Below are 15,873 nucleotides of genomic sequence, written 5' to 3' on the forward strand. Positions count from 1 at the left end.
ACTTCATCATTCACCAACCTGCTGAGGTTGCATGTTTGTTTGCTCCCTGTGCCCTCGTTCTAGAAATAAAGCTTAGGATCATGAAATTAAGGCCATTGCTCATAGTCATAGTAGAAGTGGCAGAGTCATAAGATAAAGTCACTTCCTTTAAGTTCTAATATTAGTTTAAATTTTATGATCTTTCCACCTTATGTGCTGCCATTTAAAGCCCTGCATTCAGATTGGCTTCTCAAAACTTTCATGATGAGGAAACCATTGCTGAAACTTAAATCTGTTCCTTTCCACCGACTTTTGCTAAAGCAGACACACTTATTTATTAGTCCTGGGGCTAATTTAAATCTTGGGGGACTAACTTTTTTTTTAATAATATAACCATTGATCATGATTAGATTGAGACTTCCCAAAGAGGAAGGGGTAAGACTCCATCATTCTACTTTTCTAGGTCCCAGTTGTTTATTTGTATACCAGTGAGAAGTGCAAGGGGCTCTGGAACCTATGGTATAGCCTGTCAACTATTTATGGGGAAAAAAGGCTACTCTGTCACTCTGTTACTCTGTTTATTTAGAGGTCAGGCTTTACCTACCGTTTTGTCTTGCTAGTATGATATGCCATTCCCTCCACAATGATAGTTCCAGTAGGGGAAGCCTGCAGATTTAGATGCTTTTTTTTAATTCCCTGTATTGCCTGAAGTGCTGCTGTCTTCTTGCTGCTAACACACATGCTCCTCAGAGACTGCCTTGTAAGTAAATCATTTTCCTGTGTTTGCTTTAGTCACGTCAACAGGGTCATTCTGTGCCCTGTGAACTGCTTTTGCTTTTCACTTAGCAGTTTTCTTACTTTTTTTTGTTTGTTTGTTTTGGGGCCATACCTGGTAACACTCCTCAGGGGTTACTACTGCCTCTGTGCTCAAGCTCTGGCAGGCTTGGGGACCACGTGGGATATCAGGAATTGAACCTGGGTCTGTTCCAGGTTTGCCGCATGCATGGCAACCGTCCTACCAATGTGCTATCTCTCCAGCCCCCACTCAACATTTTTCAATTCTTTTTGCAACCTTGTCCTCTAGAGCCCTTGCCAGATGTGGTTTTCAGGACAACCTCTTGACCATAGGCACAGGGACTCCTCAGCAAACAGGTCAGTTGTAAGAACCAGAGGATAGTCATAACCCAGCCCTGAGGCCCTTTTATTTATCTTCTCACTAGTTCAGGGGTTAATGACTCACCTTTCTTAGAACTGGTGATACGTTTCAGTGTTGGACATTAAATAATTATTATGACTTAGCGTGGTGCTGACACTTGTGCTGTAATCTGTGCTAATTGAACCATGTTTCAAGTATGAGCCACCAGTAGTATACACTGACATCATCATCATCACTGTTTTTAGACAGTGTTGAACACATTTAACCTGATATTTACATAGTTTAAGTTAAGGATTTTCTTTACATTTTTTTTAAATTTGAGGGGCAGAGAAATAGCACAACAGTAGGGTGTTTCCCTTGCATGCAGTGGACCAGGGATGGACGTGGATTTGATCCCCAGCATCCCATATGGCCCCCTGAGTTTTCCAAGAGTGATTTCTGAGTGTAGAGCCAGGAGTAACCCCTGAGTGCCGCGGGGTGTGGCCCAAACACCAAAAATTTTTTTTGAATTGAATCACCATACGATGCAATTTAAAAGTTGTTGAAGGTTGAGTTTCAGTCATACTATATTCTAACACCTGTCCTTTCACCAGTGTTCATTTCCTGCCACCAATTGTTAAGAAGTTTTTAAAGGAGGAAATGAGCTTAATTTTTTTTAATTATCATCTTGAAAAAGGTGTATTGTTTAGTGACAGGTAGCACCAGGCCAGGAGATGTGAAATTTTGGTGGAGTTCTAGATTTTAAAAAAATGTCTACAATGTTAACATGTCAGCTTCCCCTCAGGTGCACACACCCAGTCTGATAGAGACCAGAGCCCTGTATACTGTCAGTTTTTGTGTTATCTGAAAGCTAATAATAAGTTTCCTGTTTTCAGATGGTTGGAAGATAAAACATGAAAATAAATACTTAGCTGTTACATAAAAGTCAAAATTTTAGTCTAAAATAATTTGGAACTCAGAGCGTGACTGTGGTTCACTTGCACTACAACAGAATATTAAGTTGTTATGAGAGGTTATATGGCCCACAAAGCCAAAAATATTTACTACTTGACCTTTCAAGAGCAAAAGTCTTTCAGTCCTGGACTATGTAGGCTCTGGAACTTTGGGACTCGGATTTGAGTAAAGGAAAAAAATGGTTAAAATATTAACTGTATATTAGGCATTATAGTAAACATTTGGCACTGATTATCTTCTTTTATTTTCCCAACAAACATGGAGAATTTTATTATATCCATTTTAGAAAGAGGGAAAGCAAGACCACAAAAAAGAAAGCCAATTTTTTTTCTTGTATTGGGAGAACTGAATTAAGAGTTTGCTGGATCTAATACCAGGCCTAGTTATATACTCTAGGTCCATGAAAACACAATACAATAATGCCCTCTGCACTCCTATGTTCATAGCACACTATGTAAAATAGCCAGAATCTGGAAACAACCCAGATGCCCAACAACAGATGAATGGCTAAAGAAACTGTGGTACATCTATATAATGGAGCTATCTATGCAGCTACTAGAAAAAACGAAGTTATGAAATTTGCTTGTACATGGATTGGAGTTGGAGACTGTTATGTTGAATGAAATAAGTCAGAGGGAGAGAGATAAGCACAGAATAGTCTTACTCATATGTGGGACTTAAGGGGGAAAAAGACAATGTAATAATAGCACCCAGAGACAATAGAGAGAGGGCTGGAAGGACCAGAGGACCAGCCCACGATAAGAAGCTTATCACAAAGAGTGGTAAATGCAGTTCAAGAAATAACTACACTTACACTAACAGCTACCGTGACAACGTGACAATGATAGAGAGAAATACAAAGCCTGTCTCAAGGACAAGCAGGGAATGGGGGAGGAGGAAAACGGATATAGTGGTGGTGGGAAAGTTGCACTGGTGAAGGGGGTGCATGCATTTTATGGCTGAAAACCAATTAAGAACATGTTTGTAACCATGTGCTTAAATAAATAAATAAATAAATAATTTATTAAAATAAATAAAATTATAAAACTAAAATAAACAGAAAAGGGGCTGGAGTGGTGGCCCAAGCTGTTGAGCATTTGCCTTGCACGTGCTAATCTAGTACTGACTTAGATTTGATCCTCGGGCATTCCATATGGTCCCACAAGCCAGGCGCGATTTCTGAGCATATAGCCAAGACTATCTATTCCCTTAGCGTCATCAAGTGTGGCTCAAAAACAAAAAACAAACAAACAAAATAAAGAGTTTGCTAGATCTGACCTAGAGTCTCTGCCTCATTACTTCTGAAGCTGTCCTCTGGCCATTTGAATAACTTAATTAGAAACATTTAGCCACATGAGGCTGAAGAAATAATACAGTGGGTAGAGCAGTGACCTTGCACACAACTGGCCCAGCTTCAGTTCTTAGCATCACATGTGATCCTCCAGGTACTGCCAAGAGTGACACCTGAGCACAGAACCAGGAGTAAATCCATAACACTACCAGGTGTAGCCCCCAAAACAAAAAATATTGCCACATGTCTCTTTTCAGCTATTATCCTAAATGGGATCTCTTACAGAATAGGGTCAGATTAACTTTGGTCCTCTCTGTATTGTTTGTTAAAATTCGAATTTCAAAATAAAGAATGTTCTAAACAGCTAAGCCTTCTCCCCTCACAAATAGGCACATATGCCTGGCTTCCTGGCAGAGTCCTAGATCCTGTTTTTTTTTTTTTAATAAAATATTTATTTAAGCACCATAATTATAAGCATGATTGTAGTTGGGTTTCAGTCATAAACAAACATCCCTCTTCACCAGTGCAACATTCCCACCACCGATGCCCCGGATTCCCTCCTCCCCCTGTATTCGAGACAGGCATTCTACTTTTCTCATTCATTTGCTTTGTCATGCTAGCTGTTAGTGTAGTTTATTTCCCTAACAGCATTCACCACTCCTTGTGGTGAGCTTCATATTGTGAGCCAGTTCTTCTGGCCCTTCACTCTATTGTCTCTGGGATTATTACATTAATGTCTTTACTTTTTTTTTAAAACCCACAGATGAGTGAGACTAGTCTGTGTCTCTCTTCCTCCTCTGACTTATTTCACTCAGCATAATAGATTCCATGTACATCCATGTATAGGAAAATGTCATGACTTCATCTCTCCTGATGGCTTCATAATATTCCATTGTAACTTGAGTTTCTCCCTTTCCCACACTCAAAGGCCATCAAATTGCCCTTTCTTCATAGCTGGGAGTGAAGTCCTGGTCCTGGGCTTATCACAGCACGTTCTATTGATCTTAATTTGTCATTGTTGTTCAGGCTTACAAAGAATGGAAGATTATTTCTTCATTTACACCATCATCAGATTTTCAAGAAAACCAGCCACTGATTGAAGTGTCCCTGGAAAAGCCCAGCTCCTCCCAGGGCCGAACTCTTGCAGTGAATCCAGAAATGTACAAGGTGATTTTTCTGCCCTTGGACGTTGTACTTACCTGATGGGGAACCTATCAACAAATTGAGAATATGAGATTAAAGATGGAACATTGGGGTTGGAGAAATAGATGTCCAGAGATGTCCTCTGAGCAGTGCTATACTCACTCATGAGCACAGAGCCGAGAATAATCCCAGAGCACTGCAAGGTAGGGCCCTACCTCAAAAACAAAACAAAAAAAAGAGCCTTGCACCTGGAGTGGAGAATGGAAAAGAGAGGAGCAGAGGTATCATTGTTAACAAATTCTTATTTCTCAGCAGGTGTATTCATGGGCTAGATAGCTCTTTCTGAAAGGGGGGGCTGGTTGTGGGAGGGAAAGAAGGTGGTAGCTCTTCAGAAATTTGGCTTTGGGGCCATTAATAGGGTATTTGCCTTGTACAAGGACGATCCTGGACAGACCCTGGTTTGGTTCTCAGCATCCCATATGGTTCCCTGAGCCTGCCAGAAGTGATTTCTGAGCTCAGAGCAGGAGTAACCCCTGAGCACTGCTGGTGTGGTCCCAACACCCTGCCTAAAAAAGAAATTTGACTTTGTTCATATGAGAACTCCAGGACTCTAGTTAGTGGAGACTGATGCTGGTAATGTGGCTTATCAGATCTAACTAGGAGTTTCCCAGCTTTCAGGTGACAGCACCTGACAGAGTGAGGCCAAAGTCAAGAAGTTTTGTGGTGTTCCCAACTGAGGGAGGCTTGAGGGGACTTCTTGTGAAGGAGGATGAGAACATCACAGAAAATTAAAACAAGCCTAAACAAAATCTTTGGGAGAAACCACTGTTCTAGTTTTCTGACTCATACAAAGAAAACAACAAATAAGTAGCAAATAGCAGTTATGAGACTATTTCTGTAAAATGCCCAGAAGGCTCTGCATAAATAGAAGCTAAATCACCACCAAGCTGTGCATGCATTTTGGGTAGCCATAAAACCCTCATCGTTTTAACATTTGCATTTATTAAGGAGGACCTCTTTGTTTCTGAGTCATGTCCCCTTTATGTCCACAATCTTAAGTCAAGGGATATCTCATGAGTAATTTAATATTAGGAGAAAATTAAAAGAAAAAAATAAAATTGGTCTCATTTAAAAATAATAGTTTAAATAATTAAAAATAATAAATTGCTGTAGTTTTTGAAGGTGTAAACCACTGGGGTGAAGTGAGTGATGGGACATGAGACTTCTTGTTTTTTTTTTTTTTTTTTTGTTTTTTGTTTTTGGGCCACACCCGGTGTTGCTCAGCGGTTACTCCTGGCTGTTTGCTCAGAAATAGCTCCTGGCAGCAGGCACGGGGGACTATATGGGACACCGGGATTCGAACCAACCACCTTTGGTCCTGGATCGGCTGCTTGCAAGGCAAACACCGCTGTGCTATCTCTCCGGGCCCGACATGAGACTTCTTTGTCCTATCTTTGTAGCTTCCCATCAGCAATGACTTCAGAATATAAACAATTATGGGGTTGGAGAGAGTTCAACAGGCTAAGTGCAGGTTTTGCATGTAAGAGGACCAGGTTTATTTGCGAGTACCGCCTGGACCCCTAAGCTTGCCATCAAGAACCACTCTGATTATAGAGCTAGGAGTAGCCCCCAAGTACTTCTGCATGTGGCTCCCTAAAATACAGAAATACAGAATTACAGTAAATTTAAGGATTATCATGTACAAATGCTATGCTATCTTTGTAGAACCTTGTTTTTCTGTAGTGAACACAGGGAGCGTCAGTGTCCTGCCCTGGGCTCTGCCATCCTTCTTTCAAACACACTCTAATTCTCCAGAACCATAGTAAGCTCACTCTATAGTTTTAAAGAAAAGGTTCATTATCTTTGTCCATAATTTTGTCTGTAGCTCCTTAATGGAGAACTGAAACAGCTGTACACAGCCATCACGAGGGCTCGGGTCAACCTCTGGATCTTTGATGAAAACCTGGAAAAACGAGCTCCTGCTTTCAGGTATTTTACTAGAAGAAATTTTGTCCAAGTCGTGAAGACAGATGAAAATAAAGGTAAGCTGTCATGTCCATATTCTATCAAGTTTCATTTTTTGAAATAGAAATACAGAAGTGTATAAAGCTTATTCTGTCCTCAGATGTTCTTATTGTCAAATGTAGAGAATATAATTTTAGGAAAGGGCCTCTTTTCCACATTCCTCTGAGAAATGAGAGTTCGTATTTATTGCCAGGGTCGGTGGGCGAGTATGTTCATGATGAGACTGGGAGAGTTAACTCCTTTAGGGGAGATCGCTGACTTGTTCTTTAAAAGTAATGATTGGAATATCATCTCACACCAGAGACTGGCACATATCAAAGATAACCAAAACAATCAATGCTGGTTTGGATGTGAGGAGAAAGGGACTCTTTTTCTGGTGGTGGGAATGTTAGGTGCTCCAGACCTTTTAGAAAACAAAATGGACATTCCTCAGAAACCTAGAAATTGAGCTTTTATTTGACCTTGCAATACTACTCCTGGAAATATACTTCAGAGGCCCCAAAATATAATGCAGAAAAGGCTTCTGCATCTATCTTTATTGCAGTAGCAGTACTCACAGTAGCCAGAATCTGGAAAGAACCCAAGTGTCCAAGAACAGGTAAGTGGATAAAGAAACTATGGTACATATAATATACAATGGAATATTATAGAGCTACTAGGAAAAGTGAAGTCATGAAATTTGTTTATACATGGATATACATGGAAAGTATAAAGTTATGCTACATGAGTCTGGGGGAGAGGGAAGACAATGACTATACTCATATGATATATGGAAAAAACACAGAATAACAATAATGTCAATGACAATAGAAATGATGGGGGAAGTATGCTTAGGACAGAGAATAGAGAAAGAACAGTAATAATTGGAAATGATCGCTCTGGACAAGAACTGGGTACTTAAAGGTCATGAAGTATATGCAGTAATATTATTCAAACCATGGTGCCTAAATGGCAAAAAAGGGCAGAGAGAGAATGAGAGAGAAAAAAGAGAGAAGTGTCTTTTAAAGGCAGGCTAGCTGGAGGTGAGATGGGAGACGGGAGGGTAACTAGGGAAACCGATGGCAGAAAATGAACACTACTGAAGAGGCGGAGTTTGAAACATTGTACGACTAAAACTCAACTATCAACAACTTTTTAACTCATGTCTCTTGGAAATTTAATCATTTTTTAATTTGAAAATAAAACTAGTTGAAAAAAAGAAAACTACAGGAACTTGAGCGGAAGAGTAGTATAGCAGGTAAGGTGCTTGCTTTACATGAGGTCAACCCAGGTTAATTCCTGCCCTGAGCTCCGTCAGGAGTGATTCCTGAGTGCAGAACCAGGAGTAACCCCCGAGCTGCCAGGTGTGTTCCTCCCCCCCAAAAAAATACATAAAAATAAAAGTGAGAACCATGTGCATGGGTTAGAGGGCATATGTCCTCAAATAAGATTCACTGTTTTGAGCTTTTGGAGGCCCACGGGCAATATAAAGAATGTGTTCTCTTTTTGCCGCAGTCTTTCTGCTTCCAGAAGTCTGTCCTAGAGGTAGTCTTTTTTGTTTGTTTGTTTGTTTGTTTGTTTTTGGGTCACACCCGGCGGTGCTCAGGGGTTCCTCCTGGCTGTCTGCTCAGAAATAGCTCCTGGCAGGCACGGGGGACCATACCGGGATTCGAACCAACCACCTTTGGTCCTGGATCGGCTGCTTGCAAGGCAAACGCCGCTGTGCTATCTCTCCGGGCCCCCTAGAGGTAGTCTTATATAGATTCTCATGGTTTGATATATATAAGCACATATATATGACAGCCTTATTTGTAATGAAAAGAAAGAAAAATTACAGTTGAGGCCAAACTTTGTATCTGTAATACAATAGTTCACAGAATTGCAACATGGTTGTGGGTCTCTAGTTGTACCAGGTTTTAAGGTGTGCAGAGAGCAGCATGGGGAGGGGTCAGGAGCTGCAGGCATGACTGTGTTTTTGTGTCTGCTAAACAAAACTGACACATGGGCAGGAGTGATAGTACTTTGCTTAGGGTGCTTGCTTTGCATGTGGCTGACCCGAGTTTGATTGTTGGCATCCCATTTGTCCTTCAACCTGCCAGGAGTAATCCCTGAGCTTGGAAGCAGGAATAAGCTCTGAGCACTGCTGGGTATGGCCCCAAAATGAAAGAAAAAGAGAGAAAGGAAAAAGAAAAGGAAGGGAGGGAAGTGAGAGGGAGGGAGGGAGGAATTCTTGAGGAGAGGTGGGTCAGGGATTCAACACAGGTATTTCCATGGGCGACTCCATAAAAACAGTAGCTTTGAGTGAGTGAACAAGCACCAAGTCAAGAAACCCACCTTTCTTTTTTCATTTTAGACTTTGATGATAGCATGTTTGTTAAGATCTCAACTCCTGAAGAGTGGATTGCTCAAGGTGAATATTATGCTAAACACCAGTGCTGGAAGGTAAGGAAGCAACCAGGCCATCCATCAATCAGGGCAACTGCAAGAGCTCACAGATCAGAGAGTGGTATGTTTGTGCCACTTCAGTATGCTAGGTAATCCCATGGCTCAGTCCTGCTGCTTCCCTGTATATGTTTGATAGTTCCATTAGAGCCAAACACCAGCATGTGCTGATGGGAAAATGGAGGGTTATTGTCTCTACCTGACCAAGGAATGCCTTTATTCTGTTCCCCTTCTGTGCTATATTGTTTTGGGTGGGGAGAGGGGAGCATACCTGACAGTGCTCAAGGGTGAATCCTGGCTCTGTGCTTAGGAGTCACTCCTGGTGCTCAGGGGGCCTAATGGGATTCCAAGGATAGAACCTGGGTTGGCTACATGCAAGGCAAATGCCCTACCTACAATACTATCTCACCAGCTCCTGTGCTGTATGTTTAAAGGGATTTTTATTTTTTCCAATCATACTGCATTTTAGCCTGGGTGGCAGGCTTCCCAGAGGTGTTTGGGGGCTTGGAGCCAGTCCTGATGGTATTCAATACAATAGTGTCCATCTGATTGTTCAGTGGGGCCTGATACACAACTGCTTAGAAAGGGAAGTTATAGGGGTCATGGCATCACATTTTAAAACAGTACAGATTGGTTCTCTCATTTATATTCAGTTTGATATGACATAGACTCCACACCCATCTGAGCCTGGTGAATGTGGGATAAGGTTTCTCACTAGATAGAGCTGACCTATTGCTAGACAGAAAGTACATTAGTGAATTTAAGCAATTGTCTTACAGGAAAATGTGTTTCTGCAAATCTCAGAATTTTGAAACCAGTATGAAGGGTTCCTTTGCCAACAGACAGTATCTCTTCATATCCTAGTCAGCTACCAAGTGTGTGTCTACCAGTTTGTATTGGCTTATATAGCTCCATCAATATGGCATTGACACCACCCTGTAAAATGGTGGAGTTGGTGGTTTTATATAGAAGTCTGGTCTTTAGGTTGATTCTGCTGTTCAACATGGGACCAATCTTAGCCCATGGCTTCCTGGTGCCATCTTCAGCTTGTCAGAGAGGCCCCTTGAAAGCTGAATAATTACTATAGGAGTACCATGCACTCCACGTCCCTTAGCGGCATCCGAAGCAGGAGTGAAGGCACTTTTCAGAGGTCTTATCCCCAGAGGATGCCTCCTTATATTTCTTGATTAATATTGTCACGTGCCTATGTTTGATGGCAAGGAATTCTAAGAGAGCAATCTCAAGTGGTACTTTCAGTCCTTCTTGGGAAATAGATCCTGCTGTCGGGCAAGGCAGGAAGGAAAATTACCAGGGATCCTAACCTGGCTATTCTGCCCCTAGGAGTGAACTCAGCTGCCAGTCAGCAAGCTTGTCTGCTTCTGGGGCTTGGCTGATTCTTGGATCTTGTGATGGGAGTTCTGAATCACCTACCTGCCTTTTATTCTCTAACAGGTCTGCTGTGACTTGTTACTATGAGCCTGAGCAGGTTCATCAGTGATGGAAGCACACAGGTCTCATGAGTTCTGGTTTTAGTGTTGGCCCACTATCTCTTCTACAGAAGTTCATTGACCAACACAAGTAACAGCTCAGAACTAAAGGCAGGAGAAGCACTTTTGATGGGAGAGGTTGCAGAATTTCACTTTAACTTACACATGCACACATTTGCAAACACACACAGACACAAAAATGCACTTTTGTTGTTCTTAGAAGGATACATCCAGTGTTGCTTTGGACTTAAGATTATTATTGGTGGTAGTCGGGGTAGCAGTGTCATTCATTGTCAGGCTTTGGACTCCATACCTCACTCTTGAAAATCATGTGTTGTATCCACTTGAATCACATCCTTGGCCTCAGAATTACACATCAAGGGAATGACAATGGGGGAAGTTCAGGAACTATAAGGGTGAGGAAACAGAATTTGCACTGTTCTGTTTGGAAAGTACTTATACAAATATGCAGCATTTAGCTGTAAAAGTTGACTAAGCCCCAAAACTTTATTCAGTGTTTATCCTTATTGTAGTTGAAATGAAAACCATGCACTTGGCTGTTGTTTATATTTTTTTTATTGAAGGGAGAATGGGTAGGTAGGAAAAAAGTGAATAGCTAATATGAATATGAAACTGGAAAAACTAAGAAGTCCTTCCATTTATTTCCAATTATTTATTTCTTTTGAATGTTTACATCTAAAATCTTTTTTAAATGAGCCAACAGATGAGAATGGTTCAAAAAGCCTTCTCTTTACCTGACTTCATCTGATAAAGGACTTATGAACTCTGGGGATAGTGTTGTTTGTTTGTTTGTTTTTGTAGTTGTTGTTGTTGTAGTTTTTTTGTTTGTTTTATTTTGGGTCACACCTGGCAGTGCTCAGGGGTTACTCCTGGCTCTGCGCTCAGAAATCTCCCCTGGCAGGCTTGGGGACCATATGGGATGCCGGGATTCGAACCACTGCCCTTCTGCGTACAAGGCAAATGCCCTACCTCTATGCTATTTCTCTGGCCCATGGGGGTAGTGTTTTGACTTACCTACCACTGTATTTTGCCTACCACCATACAAATGAAAACCTTTTTTTTTAAATAAAATCTTTAGTTAAACACCATAATTACAAGCATGATTGTAGTTGGATTTCAGTCATAAACGAACCTCTTGAGATTTTTTTTTCCATCCAACAAATTTCTGTTGAGCTATGGAGCAACCAAGTAGGCTTGAGTCTGATACAAACTAGACATAAGAAGAGGGCTGAGTTCCATCTTTGGCAGTTATCATAAATGAGAGGTCAGCTACCCCCAGAACCACCTGTTCTGGACAGAGGAGTTTGAAATGGAGCCATGAATGGAGAACTGCAGAATAAGTGAAATTATCAAGGTATAGAAAGAATGGAAGAGTATCAGTTTGAGGGAACTGTGCAGACAGAGACCCTGTGGAGGAAATGAGTGTGGCATAGCTCCCAGAGATGAAGTTCTCTGGGGCAGAGAGCCTGAGGGGAAGCAATGCTCTCCTGGCCATTCTACAGGGAAGTGATGCTTCCTCCTTCCCTTGCTCACACTGAGACCTAATCTCTACAAGCTGGATGTCTATGTTATATCTTATTGCCTGTGATTTGAGACCAGCTACTCACTTCTGGTTTTAGAAAAGCAGCTTCCCGCAGGTAGGGGTTGGGATACAAGACTGACACTCCCAGGACACATGTCCTACCTACCTTCAATTTGGTATGTATCCTTATATCCTGAGGATTTGTTTAGTTATGTTCTAAGATACGTTCTGAAACTCTTCTCTTTCTATCTGGGTGACTCTCTCAAGACTGTTTCTTGCATTAAGAAGAATGAAATTTCTTGCCCATGTCTGTTGGAAGAGGAACTGAGGGTGTTATTATGGGATCCTGTGCAGATATACACTAAGTTTCTTTTTCATTGCTTCTGGGGACTTCGAAAATGAACCTATGAACGGGAAGTGTCAGCTGGTGGCACTATTGGGCTTTCTCTGGCTTGCCAGCACAAGTTGGGCTGAGAGGCTTTGTCTGGACAAACACAGAAGTCAACTTCTGCTTTTTTGTTTTGTTTTGTTTTGTTTTTGGGTTACACCCAGCAGCACTCAGGGGTTACTCCTGGCTCTGAGCTTAGAAATCGCCCCTGGCAGGCTCGGGGACTATATGGGATGCCAAGATTCAAACCACTGTCCTGCATGCAAGGCAAATGCCCTACCTCCATGCTATCTCTATGGCCCCTCAAGTTCCGCTTTTGTTTCTTAGATCCCCTCTGTTAGTTTGCTTGAAATCAAATTCTTTCTCTTCTTGCAGGTCGCAGCCAAATGTTACCAGAAAGGTGGTGCTTTTGAGAAGGAAAAACTTGCACTGGCCCACAACACTGCTCTGAACATGAAGTCCAAGAAAGTCAGCCCCAAGTAAGAGTCTTGAGGAGATTTGCAAGTTTGGTCTGAGGAGAAAAGCAGGTCAGAGACATTGGGTCACATTCCATGGAAACTCTGTTTTGTCACCCTCCTTTTAGGGAAAAGCAGATGGAGTATCTGGAACTGGGGAGAACATATCTCGAGTGCCATGAACCCATGCTGTCTCTGAAGTGTCTGAGCTACGCCAAGGAGTTCCAACTCTCAGCCAAACTATGTGAGAGGCTGGGGAAGGTACTGTCGCAGGCAACTGTCAAATCTTGACACACCCTGAATTCTGGCATGGTGGGACACAGTTTGAAGCTAGGTCTAAATGCGGAGGTCTCCCTTGCTGCTTGCCTGACCCTCTGACTATTAGAGGGCACGACTTACTAGGCCATAGGCTATGGAAATGGAATAGAAATCTCTTTGTGAGAAGCCCAAGGCCTCTATTCTGGGAACTAGAATAACTTCCAACTTCTCCACATTCGTTAAACCCTCCTTGCATCCTATCTCCATTCTCAGATGCTACCGTCTTGGACCCCAAGAAGTGCCAATTGCAGGGGGACAGGTCTAGGCCAGTCATTTTCTCCCTTTTGCCTATTAGTTGTTTTCATGGTTAAACCAGAGACTCCTTCTTTATAAACTCATGTTTCCTGCACCTTCATCTACCAAACTGCCTCTGAAAGGTCAGGGAAGGCCCAAGAAGGACTCTTGGATGGGTCTGTGGTTGACTTTCCTGCTCGAGGTCTTCCTGAAAACTTCCTCCCTCCCACAGTCCCACCTTCCCTCCCTTCCTCCTCTCCCTTCTTCCTTCCTCCCTCCCTCCCTCCTTCCTCCCTCCCTCCCTTCCTTTCTTCCTTCCTACTCCTTTTCCTCCTCCTCCCCCCACCCTTTGACCACTGACAGCCTCTTCTTGCTTTTCCTCTCTCACCATATCCCTTTTTTTACTCAGGCCCAGCCCTAATATATGTGCATCCCTCCTCCCCCCCCAAAAAGGGGCCAGATCTTTTGTGATCAGCTAATAACCTAGTCAGCCTGATTCAAATCAACCTGTTTGGCATTTGACAGTGGCCTTTGTCAAAATCCCTAGGCCAGATGGTTTCCCTGTGCCAGCCCCAAACTGTGTGCTTCCCCTGGGTGGGATACAACCTGTGAAAAGAAAATTTCCTGTCAGAGCCCCTCTGTCTTACTTCTTTCCTCTGCCTCTCTTCAGAGAGCAGTGTTGGTTTCCCTGGAAACCCCTCCAACTTCTTGCTCTGACTGGCAGGTGCTGATCTCATGGGTCAGTGGGGAAGAAGATACTGCTGTGATTTATGCCTTTCTCATCCCAATTTCTTGCATATTTGATCCCTTCTGAGTCCTTCAATAACACTTGGGGATTTTTCTTCCTAGTATTTCCCCTGCTAGAGTGGTTAGAGGCACTGGTTATGGGGTGTTTTTGATAAGGCAAGGTGTATATCTAGAAGCTCCAAGATCTGTAGGGTTTCTGAAACTGGTTGACCTTACCACACTGCCAGAAATAGAACATTGCTTCTGTTTTGCATTTCTGTGTAGCTCACATCTGCCTAGACCTGTCCCCCTGCAATTGGCACTTCTTGGGGTCCAAGACGGTAGCATCTGAGAATGGAGATAGGATGCAAGGAGGGTTTAACGAATGTGGAGAAGTTGGAAGTTATTCTAGTTCCCAGAATAGAGGCCTTGGGCTTCTCACAAAGAGATTTCTATTCCATTTCCATAGCCTATGGCCTAGTAAGTCGTGCCCTCTAACAGTCAGAGGGTCAGGCAACTCAGATTTATGAGAGAATCTGCCATGTGTATTCATTTTGTCCTATTTTTATTTTGTTTTCTCTCAGAGCTTTAGGAGCAGCCATTAGAGTTGTGATATTAAACATTCAATAACAAATGTACTTCCTGCTACATGCCAGGACCTATAGATGTTTAGTCCCTCAGAAAGTGAGAGCCATTTTGCTTCTCAGAATAATAGCACCCCTTTGTACATGTGGACTCTATGCTCCCCACCTTCTTGACCGTGTTCAGAGTTCTCTTAATTTTTTACAAACATTATAAATGTCTCTCACTAGGACTTTGACTCAGGCATCTCAGGTTTTGAATGAAGCAGAGTGTCTTCATTTGTTGTCACTGATCTTTCAAGTTTCCTTCACTGTGAGTTTACAGTGAATATCCTTTGCTTAGTTGTCTAGGTTTTCAGAAAAGACTCTTTGTAATTGCAGGCTTCTGGACCTGGCTAATTTAGGTTGAGATAAGAGTAGTCAACACAAACCATGGATAGTAATTTAAATGAAAATAAATTTAAATAAAATTAAATAAAAAATGTAGTTCCGGGGCCAGTGAGGTGGGTTAGAGGTAAGGTGTCAGCCTTGCAAGCGCTAGCCAAGGAAGGACTGCGGTTCCATCCCCCGGTGTCCTATATGGTCCCCCCAAGCCAGGGGAGATTTCTGAGCACTTAGCCAGGAGTAACTCCTGAGCATCAAACGGGTGTGGCCCTCCAGAAAACCCCCCCAAAATGTAGTTCCTTGGTATTCTTTCACATGCTCACTTTTGACATAAAGAATATTTCCATCTTCACAGAATCTTGGACAATCACAGTGTCAACGTTTGCCTTCCTTGTCTTAATTTAAGTTTCTTTTTGTAGTTGTTTTGTTTTGTTTTGTGTCTACATTGTTGATGCTCAGAGTTTACTTCTGTCTCTGCTCTCAGGAATTACTCTTTGTTGGCTCTAGGGATCATATGGATGCCAGGGATCAAACCCAGTTTGGCAGTATGCAAGACAAGACCCCTATACACTGTACTATATCTATTACCTTAATTGTCGTTCTTATGTCCTCTGTAGCACTATTAGATATGATCAAATCTACCAAGTTCTTCGCTCACGTTTGAGTGTCTGGGGTTTTGTTGAAGACTTTCTTTATCTGAACATCACAAATATGTTTTTTTTTTTTTTTTTGGTTTTTGGTTTTTGGGTCACACCCAGCAGCGCTCAGGGGTTACTCCTGGCTCTATG

General features: G+C 42.2%; 1 protein-coding gene across 1 annotated transcript in view; it reads left to right on the top strand.

Moving 5' to 3' along the window:
* The window catches only part of TRANK1 (tetratricopeptide repeat and ankyrin repeat containing 1), a 75,940-nt gene that overhangs the window by 52,421 nt on the left and 7,646 nt on the right, over positions 1–15,873 (top strand). Inside the window, exons 9-13 of the mRNA XM_049766468.1 lie at positions 4,407–4,547; positions 6,409–6,565; positions 8,881–8,969; positions 12,763–12,866; positions 12,971–13,103. Coding sequence (XP_049622425.1) covers positions 4,407–4,547; positions 6,409–6,565; positions 8,881–8,969; positions 12,763–12,866; positions 12,971–13,103 — 624 coding nt within the window. The remainder of the gene's footprint in view (positions 1–4,406; positions 4,548–6,408; positions 6,566–8,880; positions 8,970–12,762; positions 12,867–12,970; positions 13,104–15,873) is intronic.

The sequence above is a fragment of the Suncus etruscus genome, chromosome 20 (assembly GCF_024139225.1).
Source record: "Suncus etruscus isolate mSunEtr1 chromosome 20, mSunEtr1.pri.cur, whole genome shotgun sequence".
In the NCBI taxonomy this organism is placed as follows: domain Eukaryota; kingdom Metazoa; phylum Chordata; class Mammalia; order Eulipotyphla; family Soricidae; genus Suncus; species Suncus etruscus.